The sequence below is a fragment of the Zophobas morio genome, unplaced genomic scaffold (genome assembly GCF_036711695.1).
Source record: "Zophobas morio isolate AGI-343-1 ecotype UQ-CSIRO unplaced genomic scaffold, CSIRO_AGI_Zmor_V1 ptg000024l, whole genome shotgun sequence".
Classification (NCBI taxonomy): Eukaryota; Metazoa; Arthropoda; class Insecta; order Coleoptera; family Tenebrionidae; genus Zophobas; species Zophobas morio.
This window is the reverse complement of record NW_026972129.1, coordinates 17412045-17435571: the sequence shown is the minus strand read 5'-3', so window position 1 is coordinate 17435571 and position 23527 is coordinate 17412045. Positions and strand designations below refer to the sequence as shown.

At 37.0% G+C, this 23527-nt stretch overlaps 2 protein-coding genes across 2 annotated transcripts; one reads left to right on the top strand and one right to left on the bottom strand.

Moving 5' to 3' along the window:
- Positions 1–6: 6 nt before the first annotated feature.
- LOC135135325 (CCR4-NOT transcription complex subunit 1) lies at positions 7–23523 on the bottom strand. Its single transcript, XM_064064351.1, has 8 exons — positions 23059–23523; positions 22597–22803; positions 17396–19657; positions 13530–15511; positions 8267–8690; positions 7673–8206; positions 389–1926; positions 7–338 (listed from the first exon to the last, which is right to left on the bottom strand). The coding sequence occupies exons 1-8, from the start codon at positions 23158–23160 to the stop codon at positions 260–262; spliced, it is 7128 nt and encodes a 2375-aa protein (XP_063920421.1). The 5' UTR covers positions 23161–23523; the 3' UTR covers positions 7–259.
- LOC135135336 (uncharacterized) lies at positions 3166–4167 on the top strand. Its single transcript, XM_064064367.1, has 2 exons — positions 3166–3620; positions 3677–4167. Exons 1-2 carry the CDS (start codon positions 3498–3500, stop codon positions 4022–4024), a joined length of 471 nt encoding a protein of 156 aa, XP_063920437.1. The 5' UTR covers positions 3166–3497; the 3' UTR covers positions 4025–4167.
- Positions 23524–23527: the final 4 nt, after the last annotated feature.

Below are 23527 nucleotides of genomic sequence, written 5' to 3'. Positions count from 1 at the left end.
ACCTCGTTTTGCTTTCTTCAAAACATTGAAAACCATTTAATACATCCACATATTTATAGTAATTACAAATACTTGAAAATTTCTTAAAAATAACTAATTTTTTACAGAGCTATATCTACACGCTATCCTTATACCTATGAAAACTTAATCAATCGCTTAATACCAGAAACAATTAAAACTGAATACAAAGCAAAATAAAATAAATTCGAGTTCACAGTGTAACCATTTTTCAATATATACAAATCACAAAGACATGTTATCACTCTTGTATTTCATTTTCTTGGGCCTGCACCGTCGTCTTCTGGACCATGCAAGATCTAGCCACCGACTCGAACAACCTAGAACAAAACCTTACAATCTCATTCTCGCGACTAAGCCGCTTACATACTTCTCGATCTCCGGAGCGCAGTGCACGAACTCGTGGCTCCAGAACTTGTAAGTCGGGTTCTTGATCAGCTCGATGAACGTGATGAGCAAACCCCACGGGTGTGGCCTGTTCACGATCAGCCGCTCCAGAAGGACCCTAGTGATTTGTTCCTGAATGGCCTCCGTATTTGCTTCGGCGAACAGATACAGCAGAGTGCACGAGAAATAGTGCGTATGGCTATTGGGGTACCGGAGTTGGTTGGCGATGGCGTTCAAGAACAAATACCTGCCCTCGGTGTCGAGATCCACAGCCAGGTTTTGGAAGATATCCATATGGGCACTATGGGCGATCGTGGTCATGTTGGGTGGGTGACCTTTACCCCGGATGTACGCTATGGCCTGCATCCCCACGTGCAGGACCAGCGCGTTCATCAACGGGATGTTGTACCTAACCCCTGGTTCGTTCGAGATCTGGAGGTTGCTCCTCAGCTCCGACAAGAACGTGACCGGGGCTCGGGCTTTAAGGTACGAATCCAGGTCTTTTCGGAACTGCGCCGGGGTGATTATCATCGGGATGTTGGCGAGGATTCTGGGACCGAAGGAGATCTCCGGCAGCATGTCGACCTTCAAGTTGGGAGTGAAGGGATCGGGCAGTCGCATGTTCCTCGGGAAAGCGGACAGGATCAAATTTCTCATTTGAATACAGTTTGGTGGGATCACATCACAGAAGTTGTAATGGTAATCACATAGGAACTCCGGGAAGTCATGGAGAAGGACCAGAAGAACCCTCAAAGTACCCTTGTACAGCATAGTAACCGGTTTAGCCAGTTCTGCGTTCCGTAAAAACGGCGACAAGTACTTGAAGAGGTCGATCAAGAGTTGGGCGTACAAAGGCCAACATTTCTGCTGTGGAGTACTCGCCAGCATCCTCCCCATGAAAATTCTATGAGACACCAACTCCAACCAAGCGTAACAAAAACCAGCCGCTTTGGTCGGACGCAAAATATGGAGTGTATGGCAGTATGCGTTCAAAACGTGGAAATTAATGGCTTCCAATACAGGCTCAGGCGAGTTCAACTCCAGGAACAACATCGTGAAAATCCTTTGATACGGCAACTGGTTGAATTCGATGGTTCTTGTGTCGTGGTCTTGCAGCAGACACCCCGCTACGATTCCCAAAACCTTGTTCAACAGGTGGATTTTCGTGGTGGTGTTGTTGGCGTCGCCAGAGTGTTTCACCAACAGCGCTACCAACCTAACGAAAGCGTCGAGGGTGTTGTAGCATTTGGCTCTGACGGTTGGCAACTGAGCGGCGTTGGCTTTATCAGAAAAGATTCTGTATACCGCCTCTACGCATAGTTGCGTCGACAATCTGAAGAATCTTGTGATTAAATCGTCGGTTTTTAAAATCCCGTGCATGTTCATTTGGTGGACGAACACACTGAAAGCTTTCGTGGAATCGCGCCCTTGGGGCTGGTTGTAAATGCTAATCCATTCTCTGAGGAGGAAGTCGGTTTTCTCGACTAAGCCGGGAGGATCTTCATAGTTTGGTGCACGCACCTAGAAATGAGAGGGTATATAATTTTTTGAAACGTTAAAAGCAGAACAGTGATAAACAGCATTTACATAGTAATTCTTCGGTGGTATACATTCCATGCAATTTTGCCCACTCTAATATTTTTCGGCCAAGAGTAATTTCTTTGCTGCAACTGCATCTAAATCACTTATATATGGAGTTTTCTAACCTATTATTAACTCCAGAATACATTTTATTAGCTGTTTTAAGCTGATTTTTTATTATATTATGGAGATTTCAGTTAGATTTGCAAAAAACGTGCGCTCAAATGAATAAGCAAGAGTGTACATATAAATTAGTGTCATTGTAAACATTGCAGGCTGTTGTGTTTGTGTTCAACGCTTATTTTAACATTAAGAAAGCACTTTCAATTTTTTGACACACTTCTTACTATACTTAAACCAACCATGTATACTCAAATCATCGCCTTTATTTATTATTCATTTTAAGATGTAACAATATTATATTAGGCTCAACTAGCTTCTGATTTTACAAGGAATGACAATAAGTTGTAACTCTGACTTTTTTTTTTCTAAAGGTATGAAACGCCGACTGTAATTAGTGAAAAACTATCTAAAATCATAATGAGTTGCCACTCTTGTTGGTGTTTCTGAGATAAATGGGGAAATGCGTCAAAGTATTTCCCCATTTATCTCATTTTTTAGTTTACACAGATAGTGTGGTGCTATAAACTTAACACAGTGCCTTTTTATTTAAATGATATTTCAAAAAACAACATAACATTAGCGTCGGTTCTGCTCTTTGAAGTGGAATAAATACACGATTTCCAGAGAAGTAAACCCCGTGGCAACTTATTATGATCTTAGGTACTTTATTCGACTTTTTACATTTTTTGTGGAGAAAACAGAGTGCAACCTTTCCTTATCAGATTCCAATCAAACCTGGCAGTCAACAATCCGGCTGACGAAAGCGTCTTGAATATTCAAATGCTTACGAAGCAACATCACGCTGAAAATTTGAAATAAGGTGAAGTGGGGCAAACCGAAAAAAACCGAAAAAAAAAATGCAAAAACATGTCATGCTTAATAGTATGTACATTATAATACGCGTGTATAAGCAAGCCTTTAAAACACGCACGACGTTAGTGTTTTAAAGGCGCTTATATACAACTATTATACGCGATTTTTTATTATACCTGCACTACAATGTGAAAATTGGAATGAGAATAATAAAATTTGTAATGATCAAAGGTTATATGTGATTCTGAAATCCAATCGTTTCCGTAGAGTTAGTTATAGCACGGGTTATAGCAATTGTTTGTTTACGTTATGTTTGAGCAAAAAAATCAAACAAAAACCTTCCTGAATTGGTACAAAACGAACGAAGATATTAAAAAATTGGCAGAACAAGCAGAATTAAGATTAATTTCTGAGAAATCCAAAGTTGCGTACTATAAATAATACGACAGATTAGTGAAATGGATGCCAAGAAAAAATTCCGACATTGTGGACATGAACACTAATTTTCTAATTCTTTATAGTCAAGTCAATATAAATCGTCATCACTTTGGTGTATTCACTCAAAATTACAGACAATGTTGAGAATTAAAAAAGGAATTAACAAAGGCCATGACCCCAAAAAATCGTTAGTATTTCCGGAAGAAAAGTTACGTACATTTTTTACCCAAGCCCCAGATGATACGTTCCTGTTTTTGAAAGTAAGTACCAACTTAAAATACATTTACATTTGTGAATCGATGCTATTGGTTTTCAGGTTGTAACTATTTGTGGTATATTTGGATCATGTAGAAGATATGAACTCTGTGATTGGCGCATGTCTGACATTAAGAGCGAGGGTTTTGTTTTATTAAACACTATTTGTCCATCTAAAACGGAAAAAGGCCGAAAATTTGCAGTTATTGATGATTCTGACATATTGTATGTCAAGTTATTCAACAAATCTGTCACTCCGTCCAGAAAATCTAACTACGCTGAGAAATACACCCGTCATGCTTTTAGACGAAGTTCGGCTTTGATCATGGCAAATAGTGGAGTGAGCGTGGATGAGCTGAAACGGCAAGTAGGGTGGAAATCTTCGAGCGTGGCCAGTGGCAAATATTGAAGAATCCACTTCAAACACAATAGTTTCCAAACGCATTGCTGGACTTTCAACCAAACAGTGAAAATGAAGAAGTTACTACTAGTTTCCAATTAACAAATAGTAATCAACTTAAAACGGAGGGGTTTCAAGTTTCAAACAATAATATGTAGTTGTAATTTTTATATTTATTTGAATAAAAATTAGTACCTACTCGCTTACTGATAATATTTATTGTTGCCTAGACGACTTTAAAACACTAGTGCTTTAAAGGCCACATTGCACACGCATCTGCGTGTTTTAATCAAGAATTATGATACATGTATAATAAAAATAATTTTACGTTAAATATGTTAAAGTTATAACGTCATCAATGATTTTTTTAAATAGGAAGGTATAATTTTGATTGCATATGAAAATGTAGCTTGATGTAGGGGTTGCGTAACAAAAAAATTGAGAAAATTAATAACAACAAAATAAACTTTATTTTAATAAAAAAAAAATCAAGGGGTGTCAGATCCGGAGACCTAGGTGGCGATTCTATTGGTCTACGCCTTCCAATCCACCTTTCATCGAATTTCTTTTTTTTTTAAACTTCTCCATTTTTTTTACACGCTTATCAAATAATCCGATCAAAATTATAGCGTCTCATTTAAAAAAAATCATTAATGATGTCATGACTTTTACAAATTTGAAGTAATTTTTTTTGACTTATTTCAAAAGATGGAAAGTAAAATGAAAGGCTTGACACGTTTTTGCATTTTTTTCAAACTTATAATTCTGTATAAAATGCCAAAGTATATATCTAGATACAAAGTGACTTTGAAATAGAGGTGGAAAAAACACCCACGCCTTCATGAAAATGTGTAGAAGTTTTCATGTTTTTTTTTTTTAATTTTAATGCAGAGGTAAAAAGTCTAAAATCCTGACCCCACTCGGCGCCATTGATATGCACAAAATTACCTTACCACCAACCTACAGGTACAAATTATATGCATAGCAACCTGATTGTTAAAACTCGTTGCTACAATTATTGCTAATGGTTCATAGAAATAATAAAACTTCGTAAAGAAACTATTCAAAATGTAAACCGTTATTATCGAGCCCCGTCCACCCGCCCTCTCTTTTCGTAGACGGTATCTCATTTGCAAAAATCAGTTTTATCTTAGCAGGTAAGAGCCCCGCCCACCCACCCTCTCTTTTCTTAGAGGGTATGCCATTTGCCAAAATCGGTCTAAAAAAAATAGGTGGATTTCAGTCACCATCGTTACTAAGAAATCAGGAAATAAGCCGAAGGTATGTACTCACGCAGTAGGTGCGTGGAGTGTTGCCAATTTTACTTTTATAAAATTGCATTTTTCTGGTAATCTACATCATAAAAGACGACTGCAACAAGCAACAACTGTTCATGCTATTATCCCTTCGAATTATATGACCATTTTTCTGACCGCTGCACGCAACTGACCCATGCCCGGTGGAGGGTTCTTTCAGAAATATCACAGACAAAAACAGACCTTTAGCTATTTTTGTTATCGACCATTTTCACTTTTTTTATAACCGTTTTTGTTGCGATAAATTTTTAAATTGCATTTATATTGTGTCACGTTTATTTTAAATGTATAAGTACTTATACATAATAGATATGAAGTGATAAATTACTGCTGTTTCATTAATATTTTTAACGTTTCTGCACGTAAGTAGTAAATGCTTCCATTCAGGTTAAGACAATCATTTTAAAAGAATCATTTCATGGTTTCGTTGGTGAAATTATTTATTGGATACGGATTTATAAAAACAATAAATAAATAAAAAATGAATTACAAAAAATAAATAAATAAATAAATAAAACAGAGAATTATAAAACGCGTAATTTGAAGAATCTTGGAGTTGGCCTGAGATAGCCCGAATAATCTCCACCCATTCATTCTTAAGGATAAAAAAAACTATCACCTAAAGTCAATTTCCCTCGTTTTTAGTTGACACTCAAGTGGAAAGAAAATTGTCCCGAACTAACCCGAATGATATCGCTTTAATATCTAATTTACTGATTTTGTGCCTATTCTAAAATTTTAAATTCAAAATCAAAATTAAATAAATGTAAACGATTATTAATGTACATACAAATTCGTAAAAACGTCAACCTATCATTTTTTTTAAGAGGAAATCCAGTAAAGACCAAGTCCGATTAAAAATTTATGCTGTGTTGGCAAATTTTCAATTTTTACCAATTCTAAACTACAGAACTCGAATAATTTGCGACTGTACATTTAATTAAACATTTATTTATATCTTAATTTAAAAATAATTTTATTTGTCCAGTGTCGTACCTTATACTAATTTACATACATATTTCATTTTCATTACCAGTGATAGGTTATATGACCCAACATGTTCTCATAGAATTTTCACTCTATTTATAAGTTAATAACAATAAACGCGTTTATCAAGCTTCACAGTTAGAACCTTTTTGGATTTCATTATGATTTCTGAATTTGAGTTTTTCCACCCTTCTTTTTTAAGTGAGTTATATTTATAATACTTGGTTTCGTATAAAGCAATCTATTACTTACAAAGAATACAAATATATGGCTAGCCAAATTTCTAATAATTTGTTGCAAATAATAAAGATTTACTAATTTTAATGTAACTTTAAAAGTAATTAACAGAAAAAAAGTGTGGCAAACGTAAGAGATTTTACCACACGTGGATAAAATATTTCTTTGTTCACCTGTACCAAGTAAGTATTTATTTGAAGAAACTCGTAATGACATGTATTTTTAAGATGTTTTCACTGTATCAATACTGGGAAAGAGGGTCCATTTATCATGCGCATGGGGGTGAACATGCAAGATGTGTTGGTCGAATTGATTGATTAAACATCATAGATAAAAAAAATCCAATACATAAAACTTTGTCGGTACCGGTGGTTTGTTCTAACAAACAGAAATAAAACGAAAGTATATAGAAATGGGGAAAGAAAAAAATCAAACAAAAAGAAATAATTTGAAAGAAAAACGTTTTTTTTAGAGGTTCTCAGCAGTTCGGCAAAAGAAATTGGAGTTAATAAAGCAACCGAAAAGGAAAAGCAGACGTCATAGTGCAGCGAACAAATAAAAAACAAAATTGAGAAAAAAATAGCACAGAAATAATATCTACAGACATCTTGTAGACATCAAAACCGCAAAGATTTATAGTATTAGAAACAGAGAACCACAGTAAAGGAAAACGTAAGGGAGACAAAATAGAGAACACTAAAATGGGCTAAAAGGTAAAAACTGAGTATTAATGATAGAAGAGAGTGCAATTAAAAGGAAAGAATTACTGAAAATATTAAACATGAAAATACCGCAAGAATGGACAAATTCTACTATGATTCTAACACACAAAGCAGGAAATAGAAGAAACTGTGAAAATTACAGGTATATACCAGAAAATATTTTAGAAATGACAATTGGTAAAAAAAAAAGGAGACGAAATACCTTTGGAACAGTACAGAGAGTGGGACAGGGAGGAAGATCGTAGATGATACACGTAATAACCGAATGCAAAAACAAATTTAAGAAGTATTACATCTGATACAATAAATAAACAGTCAGCCAGTCCCAACTCCTTAAGTATTCCCAACATTTAAGATGAAACTAACAAATTAACCCACTAGCATAAAACCATTACCTGTAATATTCCGTTGTGGATGTGAACTGTGGGACCAACGGGCGCTCTGTCTCCAAAGAACGGGGTTTCCGGGTTCTGTCGCAAGATGTCGATAATGTTACCCAACCCTTCCGGTGGTTGCCTGGCGTGATTCTGTATTTTAGCCAACATCTCGATCGTATTGCAGAGATCGTTATCGGTAACGAACTGATTGGAACGGTCATCTATCAAGTACAGCTGCACCAATTGCATGGCGAAATTCACGCCCAAGTAATTTACACCATTTTCCATGCATTGGGCTAACGCTAAGTCATATTGTGGAACATGAACAAGGCCAGACTTAATCAAAGTGTCGACTGCATCGAGGTTGTAACGGTAGTCTTCGCGACATTCTGTTAAGAATCTCGTGACCAACTTGTTCGTCCACTGCTGGCCGAAGACACGTGGGTCTTGGAAGGACTTCAAAATCCTGATGATGATCTCTTTGAAACGCATAACAACGGGATCGGCGTCGTTTAGGGTTGAAACAAGGGAATCTTGCAAACTTTCCACACACTAGAGAAGATTAAACATAAATTAAATAAAAATATACCTCGAAAAACGCTAAAATCTTACCTTTTGTACAATGGCTTGTGGTGGTGTGGGATCCCTATTTCTCAAAGTGTGCATAAGGCAATCTCTGATTAGTAACAAGTTAGAATTCATATGTGCAAACTGTGGTTGTCCGGAAGTGGCCTGCACAAATTGCTCGATTTCCAAACCCAGTTTTTCAAAAAGTAAAGATAAATCGTCGTTGAGGACCGCGGCTTGCGGTAAAGGAAATGGTGTAGATGCATGCAATTGGGTTTCAATGGGTGTCAGATTTTGTTTCTGTATAAGAATACTCGAGTCTCGTTCGTTTGGCAAAAATCCTGGTATGTTTCGCGCAAATTCTTCGTAAACGGCCATCTGACTATTGGAAATACCACCCACTTTTAATCGAATTTGTTCGGGCATTCGTTCGGCTTGGTAAGTCAAGGCGATGGCGTCGCAATAGCGTCTGAAATTCGACAAAAAAGTTTTAAAATTTGCTCTCAGATTCTTGTGATTAAAGTTACACACTGGACGCGACATAATAAAAAAAAGACTATTTAAAATGGGAAAACATTCTTTATCAAAAAATTCATTGAATTTTGACGATTCGTAATCACTGATTCCAACATAAAATTTTTAATAACAAAACAGATCAATCAAATGTCACACCTTCTTTTTGGTGTTAATCACAATCAAAAATTTACTGTTATTGTTAATATCCCCTAAACACCAATTGTCTTTGCCTTAACCTGTCTCATTTTCCATTTTGTTTTTCCTGAGAGATTCGAAACATCTATAAATAATTCAATACAACTAGATCTATTAGTATTCTTTAAGAACCTGTTGTTTTAACTCATCTTAATTTCCGATCTACTCAAAAATGTGTTGGACTCTCAGTATATAACAATTACACAGCTGTCTGTAAAGTAACCGATAAGCTACACATAAAATCAGCATGGAACTTAAAATCATGTGTAGATACTTCAAATTAAATCAAAACATAACAATGTGAAATTGAATTAAAACGGTTGAGTGTATAATCGCTATAATTTAATTAATACGCACATTTACCGGGTGTCCCAGTTTACCTGTTCCACAGTTCATGATCGTTTTCCGGGTTGGAACCGTGTGAATTGAGTTTTTGGGGTAGGTGAGCCCAAAAACTCAATTTAAATGGTTTCAACCCGGAAAACGATCATGTATTGATTCCGACCGTGAAAGCCTCCTCACAGTTATTTGAAAACACAGAAATTTGAAATAGATAGTTTAAAAAAAATTACACTTAGACTTATTCGCACCACGTATTAGACATTATTCACTGTACATCACAGCCGTAAATCTACATAGAAGCACAAAATGGGTCGGGCCAAGTCCACTTTCAAATTTAAGGGATGGGCGTAAGAGTACCTATTTAGATTAGTACCGGATAGATACATTCTCATTCGAGCTAGTGTGTTGAAAATAAATTTAAAAAATCACCCTTCTGAAGTGTTCATGTTACGCTACTGATTGACAGTCCGTTGTCAGATTCTGATGACTCACCATGTTGAAATCGTATCTCTACTTCAGTGCACAGTAAATAATATTCAATTTAACACACTTACATAATATTGTCTGGAAAAGGAAAAAGTTGGAAGTCCTTTCCAGAAAAACTAAAAGTGATCTACCGCTAAAAATATACGCGTTTTAAACGTTTTTTTATGTGTGTTAATGTACTTACACTTGCAATTTTCAAAATGTTAGCTTTTCAAATAAACGAGATATTAGAGTAAAACTAATAAAACACGGCTGCTGTTTCACAATTTTTTTAAAGCATTAAAACAAGTATGTCATGTATGAAAAGATAAAAAAAAATATTATATTTAACTTGCTTAAAACACACATATTCTGTGTGAAGACAAATAATTGATGTCACATTTGGAAAAACCGAAGGCGACAATATAATGCTTATAATACCGTGTGATTTTTACTTCCCAAGCGCTGTATAGTTTAGGAAATATCGTTGTACCCTATAAAATTTTATTAACAATAACGAAGCGGACAGTAGTACAATGGTAAGAAATATTTATGGCACACACCAGTCCATCCAAATTTGTCGGAGAACATTTAGCAGGTAATTGTACGCACAGGATCGGACTTCCGCTGTTTTAGAAATTTAAGATCTGCGGATTATCGTCACGCGACAACTTTAAGTTGTAAATATCTCTTGCTATTGTACTACTGTCCGTCTCGTTATTGTCAATATAATTTTATAGGGTACAACGCTATTTCCTGAACTATAATAGAGTCAGGCGACTTATTAATTTCATATTTTCTCGACGCCTTCTGGTCCCTAAAGTACGAAAAATTACATTTCCTTTTTCCGTCTGTCTGTCTGTCATCTGTCCAGATGTTTATTAGACAGATAATAATCTCCGAAACCATTGGACCGATTGTTGTCAAATAAATGAAACTTAAATTTTATAAATTAACATACCCCTGCACTTGTGGTTTATGAATACGTGTAAATTGTTTACCCTAGATATCCAGATTTTTGGAAAAAAGTCAAAATTGTATAGCACCATTTTATAAATTTATTTTGGAATTTTGCAAATCAATATCTAATCGTTTATGTCCCGCTTTTTACCCTTGATATCTAGGTGTTTGTAAGAAAAATCCAAAACTGTGTAACATTTTACAATTGATTTCCTCCCTACCCCCAAATTGAAAAGGCCATCGCCAAATTTTCTGCGATACATTCTATCTAAAATGTGCAAAACACAAGTACAGACTCATATTTTGTACATTTTGGATAGGACTTATTCGGCAAAATTTTAAGCTGACGTCATCAACTTTTTGGAGGGGATAAGTAAATATATTTTGCCTACTATGTTTTGAAACTTTTCACCGAAGAAAGATTGGTTTGACTGTATTTCAGTCTTTTTTAAGGCTACATCTTTATTTAAAAGTGAACCAAAACTATCCCGGTATTTAGACACCGAAACAGAATTTTCATCTCGACATAAAAAGATCATAAGAAACTCATGTTTGAGTCCGTAACGTCCAACAAATGCATATTGAATGGGTATATGAATCCTGGGGGTCGATTCTCGAACTCGTTCGCAAAGATGCGAGTACGAATCGATGCGCATGCCAAGATGCTATTCGAAACGAAAATCCGTCTTCTTGAACGAGATTCAATGCGAATAGCAACTCGATGCGCATACGAAGGCCTCTGTTCGAGTGAGGATATGGCAACAGCGGCAAAATACAGAGGATATTTAAATGCGATGGTTGGCAGAACTCACGCGGAGTGAGTTTGAATCCAAGAAGGACTATTTTAATTTGTTACCTTCAAATTTATTAAGCAGCAAAACACGTATTAGCAGGATTGGCTCGATTTAAATTATTGCTTTAAAGTATTATTGTTTTTTTTTAAGTTTTCTTTACAGTTTGGAATATGCAATGCATATTACGGCCCTTTTAATGCAAATTTATATCAATATCAGTTGAACTTTAACTAGAATACAATATTTCCAACAAAATGGAACGATAATTCTTTTAAATTGTATTTTAAAGATTATAGGAGTAAATATTATAAATAACACTATCAATTCCTTTTTTGCAATGTAAATTACAATAAATTCTCTTTATTGTTCAAAACTAAGAAGTACGACTCAAGGATGACATTAAGTCGGATACTTACTATTTTAATCAGGATTTTAATCCCAAATAATTGACAGACTAAAAAAACATAAAAAAATCGTGATTAAAAAAAAATGTTGATTTTATGATTTTATGCAACCCTACGTATTTAATACAAATTCTTGTGATTTTTTTACAATGATGCAGATACAAACTTAATAATGTTTATTTTTGAGTGGGACCACCGCAGCCAGCAGGTATTTGCATATTAATACCTTTATTGCTGCGTGTACTCTCCTAGTTTATAGAAAATTCTTAGCGTTTGGTTACCCGATATTTATTCAGGTATATTTATGCATACCATTACAACCGTTTTGTACAGTAAATGATCTTTCAGAATTCATTTTAGTTTTTGTTTTTGAAACAACTGCACGTATATTTGAAATGTTCGCAGTGCCTAGCCAGAGTCACCTAAAAATTATTGATACAACCATAATAAGAACGTGTTAATTAGAAATTACCCAAAATATCGCAATAGTCCGTTGTTTCTTCATACATATGTAGCTATTATGTGTACTACACAGAAATCAGCTGTTTCAATTTAAAATTTTTAAATTTGCATCACAAATGTCAAAATTGTAAATGAAATTATAAAATTCCCACAATCAAATTGATACATTACAATTTGTGTATTTTTGGAATGGTAACCCTTTCTATTAATGTATATTAACAGATACAGCATATTAAAGATATTATATTGACGTTACAACAGAACGACCAAAACCAAACAGAGTTTTAGGTTAGCTTTCACCACTCGCAAACCAAAATGCGATCGCATCTACCCACTCGTAACTTGACGTTCGTATGCGCTCGAACATTTGCGTATACCAACGTGTGCGCGCGCTTCGAGAATACCGAATCTTCAAAACCGTTCGAAAGTTGGCCACTTGCGTATGCGGAACTTATTCGAACGAGTTCGAGAATCGACCCCCTGGCCTTGTTCTCAGCTCTCAGAAACTAATTTTTCACGGACACTCAGTTATGCGATAAAATTTTTTCGTGAGACCGGTAGTATTAGGAGGAAATCAGGAAGTCGCACATTAACAATAAAACTAACTCCCAAGGCTGTTGAAAATGTCCGAGGGGTTATGGTTATATATATATATATATTTAATTATAGGTAAGCGAAGAAAAATGTTGCTGCCCCGGTGGGAATTGAACCACACGTTTCCCGCTTGCCGGGCGGGTGACCTGACCTGACCACTAGACTACAGAGCGGCTTATCTTTCTTCGCTTACCAACCTATTATTGTGCCGCTACATAATTAAAAACTGCGTCTAATTACGACCGACTTTTCAGCCGAATTTTTTCTATCACAAATTTTTGCGTAACTAGATCACAAGTGAAAAAAAATCACCCGGTATTTGTAGATTTCTTTGTATTAATTAAATGTGTTATAAAACCTTCTATCTTTTCAAATAACTGTTATCTTAAAGTGGAACAGGGACACCCGATGTACAGGTGTCTCAGATAAAACTCCGCGGTCTCATATTTTGAGAACGGATACGATTGAAATTCTGTAAACGTCATTGTTTTTAGCTTGAAGCTTAATTTAGTACACCAGAATAAAAAAAATCAAATTGTTAAACACTAGGAAAAAAGAAAAGAAAAAACTGCTTACCTTCCCTCCTGCCTCGCCATCTTCCTCAAATCGTACTCGCTCATCAATCGTTTATCTATTTCGGGAATAGCCTTTTCGACGGCGGTTTTCTGAACGAAAGCGCAAGCCAACTCCATATTATCATTAGCAATAATACTGGCCGCCTGTTCGATCATCTCTTTTTGTTGTAACGTAGGTGAGCCAATGTTGGCCAGAAGGGCTTGCTTCAGATGCGTATTGATGGCAGTCAGGAGCTGATCGCGACAGGTGATCATCGCCATACCGGCCGTCAAATTCCTCACCATGAAGTGAGCCGCAAGCCTCATCCTACCTTCGTCCGGATCTAAGGCAAAATCTTTCCTGATTATCTGCTCGCAGGTTTGTAGCGCGATCTTGATGGAACGATCCACCACGGGAGCGATCCACTCTTGTACAGCGTGTTCGATGGATGATCTGACTAAAGGCTTCAACTGAGGCTGGTTTTGGAAAAGTAGAATCGACGGGCTGACAACCGTATGGGTTTGGAACGACGTCATTCCAGCGATCTGTATGTCTCCATAGCTGAAACGGGGCTCCGGTGGTGCTGACAAAGCAGAAGTAGGTGTAGTACTGTTGTTGTGTGTTACGGGGGAGTTTGCCGCTTGGCCTGGCATCATATTGACTAATTCTGGCTCGTTGATGGTAGCCGGTTGGTTGTTCCCTTGAGATGAAGATATCATCGCGTTTTCTTTCTTTGTCGGTTGTGACAGTTGGTATTCGATTTTGTTTAGACGTTCAGGATCTTTCAAGTACATGCTCGGTTTGAGCTGAGCTACATCTATGTCTAGGTTTTTACAAAGGACTTCAATTTCGAATTTAAGAGTTAATTTTAACTCAGGTTCTTGATGTAGCTCTGCTAAAACGTTCATTATAGCCATCGTCCATGGGTTCTGCGGTTTGAAAACTTTACTCTTGGCACACGATTCTATGACTTTAGCAACAAAAGGAACTACGTACAACAGTTCTTGCGGACCTTTGTGGTACGCCTCGACTAGCAGCGACTTCAAATCTAGGTCTATCTGCAGAATGGGTTTATTTCGTGACAACGTCAAAATACCCAACCAGTGGCCTAAATTTTTCAATAACGATCTATCGGAAAAGTTTTCAATACCTTTATCCGACCTCAACAACACTTTGATGTTCCTGTAAGTTTCCTTAGTCACCATTCTATAAATCTCGTTGATATTCAAAGTATCGAGAAAATTCGAATACAAGCCATGAAAATTCAACTCTATTGAGGCTCTCTTCATCACCAGGTACTGAGCCAACCATGGAAAGTACTCCTCCGACACCAAGTCTCTCAATTCGTCACACTTCGTCTTAAGGTTAAGCTGACTCAAATTATTGAAAATAAAAGCTATCTTATCTTGTAAGGCTTCAGGTGGAGCAATCACTTTCTCATCTTTCTCTGTGGCCACCAATAAAGTATCGATGTTGGTAGCGTTAGCTATGGAAGGTCGACTTCCCAAAGTACTAGTCGTGGTCGTGTTAGCTTTGCTCGGTGCGCTCGAACTTATGGTAGAGTTGGGCTTATACACTTGCGAGACTGGCGTGTTCGGCGGTGCCAACATTGAAGCCATGCTGGCTGGTAAAACTGTACCTTGAGGTTTATTTGGTGGTTCAAGACTTTGCAGACCATACTCTACATATTCCTGTAAATGTTGAGGGAACTCTGAGAAATGCGGTATAGCTCTGACATGTTCGCAATATTTGTGGTATTCTTTAAGACGACCCTTGAACCTATCCAGGGCTGTTATGCCGAAATAGTACATTTTTGAACCTTCTGGTTTTTTAAGAGCTTCTAGGACAAAACGGAGAGCCAACCCCAAAGCAACATATGACGTCACTATGCTTCTTTCGATTATACCTCCAAACAGTTGGGCGGTTATGAAGAGCTCTTTCTCGGGGTACTGGGGGAAGAATTTGTATTCTTCAAATAAGTTACGAAGCATGCAATTGAACACCTGAAAAGGGAATTTTTTGAAAGTTTCGTTGGCAAACGTTCGCACGTCTCGAACACTCAACTACATAACACAAGAAAAGCAGCAACACCAAAAACAAACACTACTAAGTACATGCCAAATATGCAATCCAAGTCAACCTTTGGGGTCAGCTCTCAAAAATAAATTTTATTCTCCATAAAAATTAAAAGCACTGAGATAAGTAATGCACTATTCACTTTCCCTCCAATTTTCGACTACGCACATTTATCAAATTTAATGTAACAACTACGACAACAACAAAAATTAATGTGCAGACAATCAACATTCATCCCTTGCGAATTAGTGCGTACTCGATGGATTTCACATCGGTTTTGTCTCTTTATAATAATAATGTTGTTCAGCTGTCTACATTAACCTTTTGGTTGTTAACAGCATGTCATGAAGTCATTATAGAATGACTTTTTCATAGATAAAATATAAATTTAGTGGTTAGTCGTGCTTCATGCAACTTTAGAAATACCAAGTTAATCACGTGCCGTGAAATTAAAATAAAAACAATGAATATAAATAAAATATAAATTTCTTAATTCACGATGCGGTGCATCATTTCAAGTCGCCCATTATATTAAATTTGATGGAAAGAAATTTGACCTGCAGAAGTCACATTTGAGAAAATGCGATTCGAGTTATTAAATTGTCTCTTGGTACTGTTTTATTTTCTAATATATTTAAAAATGATGTAACAGTAAATTTTTAAATATTTGTGTGATCGCCAAAAGTATGAACAAACTGAGAATTATTTCTATTTCTGTAGAATCTAGGTGTCATGTGTAATGTTATTTATTTAAAAAAATTGGTCGAAGGTTCATAAGCAAGGGTGGTTTTTAATAAATGCAAAAAACTTGAGCAATCTGTTCCTGACAAAATAAGAAAAGGATCATCCAACAAAATTTTGAGATGTTTTTGGAGGGAATGGTCATACATTTTGATTAGTAATTTAACATACTTTCCATAAACCTTAAAACGTTTGCAAGAGCATTTAGTTTTGCAATTTCTAAGTTAAATTCTAAAAGTGTTTCTTCAACAATCTGGACCTCTAAGGTAAAAAAATTAAACTGGATTCATAAACCACAGGTACAGAAGTAATGCTATTTTAATAACTTTAAGGAGGATTGAGTTCAAATCAAATTGTTGATGAGCATGATTAGACAAAGATTGGTTATTGTTTTACCATCTACACGACATTCGTAAAATACACCTAAAATTTGAGTCCAATAATTTCGAAGATATCTATCTAGTAAAATAAAAAGGGGGACCTATTTTTTCATACTTCACGGGTTATGAAACATCGAGAAAATATTAAATCAGCCGTAGCTTCGGAAGTAAAAATTTCGTATATCGAAAATTTCAAAACATATAAGATTAATTAACTGACTTTTTCTGAAAATTGATAGATTTGGAAAAACTGACATGAACTTCACCATACAAAATATAATAGACTTAACACATTGCCAACCTACATTGCGAACATTTATGGATAAATTCTATAATACGTTTTTTTTTCAGTAAACTGGCGAAATTGTAAATGAAATAAACGTTAAAAAAATACATCGACATTTAAAAAACTACCCAACATCTAAATTCATCTTCAGAATTGTCAATATTATTAACAAACTTTTTAAAAACAAAATTTTTTGGATACCGATTTGCATGGATGTTCTAGATTTTTGACAATTTAATAACTACGCCCAATCGCATAAATCATAACAATAAAATTTTATCTTCTGCTTATCAAACCTTAGCTATAAATCAAAAAGCGGCACCTAAGATCTCCCTTTTCATCACTGACGGCAAAAAATGCAACTTCACAAACAGCAAATGCAAATAAAAGACAAACCAACTTACTTCTCTCTCGCGCTTATTATGCGAATCCTGGAACCTCTTCAACATCTCCAGAACTTCGTCAATAGACAACGTAGGATGCGGCGGATGGTTGTAAATCCTCTGAAAGTAGCTATTTGCTTCATCCTCGATATCCTTCGACACGTTCGACGTCATATCCGGGAACAAATTATACTCAGGAATCCTCTTGTCAATATTGGACGTCGGCCCCATCCTCCCGATATTCCCGATCTGGTTCACCCCCAAAACTAGCGACGAACTAGTCCCCACGGGCCCTTGATGCTGCAGCGGCATCATCGGGAACGGACTATTCGACGGACCCGCCCCCAGAATCCGCGACGGCGAACCGGGCGACTGCACCAGCGGCCCTAACCCGCCCTGGAGATTAAACGCCGACGTCGTGGGACCCGACATCGTCATACTCGCCAAGTTGGTGGTCAAACCGGGAATCGTGTCAACGCCCGAATGGTTGTAGAGTTGTCCGGAGATCGCTGAAACACTGAACGGGCCATCGACACCCCTGGATCTCACGAGGGCTGGTTGTTGACGCGATTTTAACAGTAACGTACAACTGGTGGTGATGTTTATTATGGCTTCTTGGCATTCCGGATTTACGTTGTTAACGCACGATTGTAAGCACAGCATTATGGTGGTTAGGGTTTCGTTAGGGAGTGACGATGCTTTCGTCATCGCGTCGTCGCTTTTGCCGATTAACTGGGGACAGCGGCGGTGGAGGAATTTAACGCAGGCCGTAACGAAGGATTCGCCGTGTTCTCGGATTTTGTCGGCGAGCCATTTTTCTAGTTTGAGGTACTCTCTACGGGATGCTAGACAGGCTAGGTCGATTATGAACGGATATGATTGGGAGTTTTGGGCATTTAGGAGCATCGAGAGGGCTTTCAGGTCTTGGGCTACGTCTAGAATACGGGATAGTCTGGTTTGGTCGCAGTCGCTTCGGACGTACCATTCGGCCATCGCATGCATTATGATCGATTTTATATTAATGTTAGTCGTGTGCCATGCATGGTGGAGAATGATAGCCGAGTTTGGGTGATTCAGTAAGAAAATCGGTATGAGAGTCGAAAGCAGTTCTTGTCTTAGTAGTGTTATGGGTCCTGAGATTTGCAGCAAGGCTAAGACTAAGACATCCGGACAGTTGTGTATCGGAAATTTGAACAGTTCTTGTACGTAGTTGAACAAGCCGCATTCAGACATGTGAAGTAGAAGCTCTACCAAATTCAACGACCTCCAATTCGCGAGTTCCTTACTATCTTGTTCGGGTGGTGTTTTCAAAACGTCGACGCTCACAGTCATCGCAGGGTAGTCGGCAAAACAGAACACATCCGGATTCTTGAGTATGTTTTGCATCAGACTGAACTGTCCTTCGACGTTCGTCCATCTCCTGTAAAACTGGTCGATCGGAAACGTCTCCGGATGAAATCCCAGCGTCTGGAGGCCTTGTCGAAGTGCACTTATTAAAATGATCAGTCCCTGTCTGTCTTTAATAACGAAATCGGGGTGGTCCAACTCGGCCACGACATTCGTCCACTGAAAATTCGGCACGACCTCCTTCAAAGCCTGAACGAAAACCTCGACGTTCCACGACGCGCGTCCTTCGTTCCCCTTGCTGAAGTTCCCCGGCGACTGCAGGCTGAGCGACTCCTCAAGGCCACTGTGTGTTCGGCACATAACGGTGAGAATCCGGGCCACGGTGGCGGGGGAGACCTCCCGCCCCCCGAGCTTCATCAGGTTGCTGCAGCATTCCTCCACCGACGAGGTGAAGCTGAAGCCGATCTCCGCCACCAAATCGGCCATCGACGTCTCTAACATGCCCCCGGACAGACCGGGGCCCTCGGAGGACATCTCCGGCGAGAGCTCGCAGTGTTCCGGGTAGACGAGCGGCGCGAGCACGACGGGGACGAGGTCCTTGGGGAAGTCCCGCTGCAGGGTGTCGAGGAAGGCCCGGTGCGCGTTGTTCGCGAGTCCCACCTCTTTGGGGGCCTTCAGCACCGCCGACAGGATCAGGTGCAGCACCTCGGGGGTGGTCTCGTGGAGGCCGCCCTCGTGCTGCCGGCTGCTGCCTTCGGTCTCGACGTACGACTGTACCAGAGCGGGGACGGTCGAGCGCAGGTGGGCCTGGGCGAGAGAGGAGACTTCCGGGTTCGAGGAGTGACGGAGGGCGAGGGCAAACACGACTTCCTGGACAGCTGAGAGGCGAAGGCACTTGCTCAACTGCTGGAAGAACTGGGGGCCGAACTTGGGGGCCTGCCGAGATAGGAAAGTGTTAGGCTGGTTTACAAGAGCAAATCCCACTAGTATTACCTGAGAAACGACAAGAGATATGACTTCGGTTAAAGCGAACTATTTTATATTTAACTTTACAATTTTTTATCACGCGGAGACTTTTGCTTTAAAAGTGAAACAAGGTTCTAGTAGGAAATTACATCATCATTAAATTTATTCCTTTGAAAATATGGAAATGACAAAATTTTATCTGAATAATGCGCTTCATACTTTATGCAAATTCATTTACATGGCAACATTTTAGGAAATTATTACTCTCATCTTGCAAGTCGATATTTTCATATAACCTATAGAACAAATTTGATAAAAATTCACAAATGCTATCTAACAAGAACACTTAATAAATTTAAAAAGTTTCAGCTGGCGCTCTCAAAGTTACGATGTTATCGATATCTTTTAAACAGAAATCCTATTCTTAATGCGCATTTTAAAAGAAGATATTAAAACCGAATAGAAAGGTGTAAAAGTTTTGAAAGGTAAAAAATTACAATTAAAATTTGAGAAGTTGGAAAAACATTTTATACTAAAGTTACTTGTATACAAACGATTTTTTTTTAAATGCTATAGAAACATGCAGTGCATCAGTTTACCCGAGTACATATTTTGCAATATTCTGAGTACAAACAATCTCGAATTTTTTCCTGAATGTTTCATACATTTTCCGGAGCTATTGTCGCTCACTCACTTACTAGAATCGACCAGCAAATGCACTAATCAGGTCAAAGTTGCACGCATGCCCACACCAAAGTTCAATTAAATTTACTGCGACTTCAAGCCACGTATTGTCTAACCAATGGCAACGCTAAGTTTGTTGCTCAGACTTAGATCACACGTTTTTATTACTGCATAGTTTCAAAATTAAGCAAAAACCTAGAAAATCTAGAGATTTAACGAAATTCATATCTCTGTCGAAACACCAATGGTAAAAGAATACCTGCCTCATCAAACTAATTTAGCAACTTGAGACCAATTTTTCTTTAGTAGTTAATATTTCACAAAATTGATTGTACTTACTTTACAATAATACGATCAACTTGAAAACTGGAATTACATAGATTAATGGTTTTGGCAATCTTTTTACAGGATTGAAATTATTGTGTTTATGTACTTGTGTTAGTTGTCACCACTTTCCTCATGAAATTCATTTTGTACTCACCAAAAGAAACAAATCGTGATTTTCGTTCTATACAAAAACTATTTACTGCACGCAGCTTGACAATGTGACTTTCCGCGCATGACACACAAACTCTTTCTACAATCATCAGTAATATAACGCAAATAAAATAAGATACGTAGACAAAAGAAAATAACCTGAGTAATAGTAAACTATCTACATATGTAAGCTTATCTTTAACGATAATTTCTTTAAAACCATACGTGTACTAAGTACTGATAATAGATTCCCATTATTATTGTTATTGTTTTTTTGTAATGTCATATTTTCGTACCGGATGTCTCAGATTTTATTCTACATGCAACAGCTCCCTTATTACTTGAAATATCTGCGTACTGTAGATATCTAACGCTAAAAATACAGTGGTGGCTATATAGTTCCCCGCGATACAATCATTCATGTCAAAATCAATCCAAATCATAGTAAAATACAATACAAATTTTGTGTATGGACATAATTATTTACAGATACATAAAAACATTTGAACATATTACAATTAAAATTTTACATATAAAACAACAAACACAATATGTAACATGATTCGTCACACTCTTGTTCACTACAAAAATGATGCAATGTTACTTTATAAAATGACACAAACTTTACAAAAACTTATGTAGAATGAGTCATGCTTGAAGTATCTGACAATGCTTACGTTCCTTTTATTTTACACTTAGTTTTTAAATATTCCTTGCTCACATGACATGTGATATTAGATCTTGATACAAAGAAATTGCTTTCATAACGGAACATAAATACCCTTATAATAAAAGAGATTAACTAATTCAAATAATTCTAGAACCAATATATATGAATCAACTTGTCATTAAACTGAACTTTTATCAAATACCAATGTCCAACGATAAGAGCGCAGCTTTATGAATCAATACTTTTAAACTTTACTTTCCTTTGCACTATGCATGGACCAGAATAAAGTGACACTTTTTTTCATTCAGAAAATTACAGGTGCAAATTTTTATTCAAAACCGTGCTGTTAAAAGCACCCAAATTATAAATTCGTAATAGAACTGGTATAATTTACGTTTTCAAAATTCGTAGCATTACAAATGTTACTGTCAAATCACGAATAAAATAAACGTCAAAAAAACAAAATTATACATTTTTGTACGCATCAGAACGAGATTTACTCAAAATTCCCCAAAATTTAAAAACCCCAATTTTCAATTAAAAAAGGTGCAAAAAAGAAAAAATAGTATAAAATACACATTGTATAAAACATTTGTTGAATACTCAAACATTATAGTAACAAATTAACCAATTTTAAGGATGTTGCTGCAAAATCAACTAAAATAAATTAGTGAAGCACAAAGTCTACAAATAATAAATATAACTATATTCCAGTCGCCAAAATAGTGTAATTCTTTCTTGTATCCAATGTAGATTAAATGGATGGATTTTTTGTTTTTTTTAGCGTTATTCAGGTTATCAAGTCTATATCAAAGAAAAGCGCTTACGTATTTTTTATAAAAATTAGTCTCTTGTGGCTAAATTAAAATTACCAATGTTTGGCTTGATCTACACAAGCAATGCTATCTGGAGAGTCTTTCATATCTGCCAAGTATCTGCATGGTGAAAATGGTGCTTACGACAAGCACGGTTAGTTTAAAAGTCTTTATCAAAATACTGGCATTAGCATCGACTTCCAGATAGTTTTTTGCTTATGTAAAGCAAAGTTATAAGTAAAATTTGTATGTCTTCGATTTACCTTGTTGTTACTGAGAGGATTGTCTGTGATGTAACAAACAGACGTCAGCAGCGAGGGTTTGTTCAACAAGTTGGAGCACTGCTCTAGCAATGCTTGATTTTGGGGAGATGGTGCGGTTATCTTGCTCGTAGACTCAGAAAAGTCCACTGATGAAAATAGACATTGGAGCAAGTGACGGTCCGCCTCCAGACCATGCAAAGTTACAAACTACAAACGAATGGGTTCAATTTAGTAAGACTTCGGGAGAGAAAAAAGTACTTCATCAGTTTGATTGACATTTTTGCGAGAACGTGAACGAAAAAAAATAATAACAATCAAAACACCTTTGTTCAGAATAACATTGCTCTATCGGTAAGTAAGCGTGACAGCTGGCACTGCAAACATGGCTGATATTCCATTTGTCATTTTGATAATTTTGAACACGCATATTGAAACATTTCGACATGTTAGGGCCAATCTTACCTTTGTGAGGTCCGCAACCACTTGCTTGTAGTTCTTTTTGGTTAATGATGCAACTAAATAACTTATTTGTGACAAGGTAAAAGACAACGAGTCTAGGTTCATAGTTCCATGAACACGGCCTCGAAAGCTTCAAAGACCTTTGAAGCTTTCTTAGGTATACACGGGGCTTTTATCCACAAAGTCTTATTTCTTTTTGAAAAGTAACTAAATTTAAAATGGTCCAAGACCATCATCGAATCTTTAATGTACTTTTCACCACTTTAATTTACCAGAATCATCTTTTAACTCACGCAACACACAACACATGCACCAAATACAACATAATTATGAAACTACGCATGATCAACACCGACTTCACTTTTGTGGGGGATATACGCTTCTTTTTCCAGTTTTACAAAATTTACCCATATTATGTAACAAAACCGCAAGAGAATTTTATTTTTCCTCACAAAACACCACGAAATATGTC

Excerpts from the sequence above, each read along its gene's own strand:
- LOC135135336 (XM_064064367.1), top strand. The coding sequence starts at position 3,498 with ATGTTGAGAATTAAAAAAGGAATTAACAAAGGCCATGACCCCAAAAAA. Across the intron at positions 3,621-3,676 it reads ATACGTTCCTGTTTTTGAAA|GTTGTAACTATTTGTGGTAT; the intron begins GTAAGTACCAAC and ends ATTGGTTTTCAG.
- LOC135135325 (XM_064064351.1), bottom strand. The coding sequence starts at position 23,160 with ATGAACCTAGACTCGTTGTCTTTTACCTTGTCACAAATAAGTTATTTA. Across the intron at positions 8,691-13,529 it reads ATGGCGAGGCAGGAGGGAAG|ACGCTATTGCGACGCCATCG; the intron begins GTAAGCAGTTTT and ends GTCGAATTTCAG. Across the intron at positions 1,927-7,672 it reads TCCACAACGGAATATTACAG|GTGCGTGCACCAAACTATGA; the intron begins GTAATGGTTTTA and ends TCTCATTTCTAG.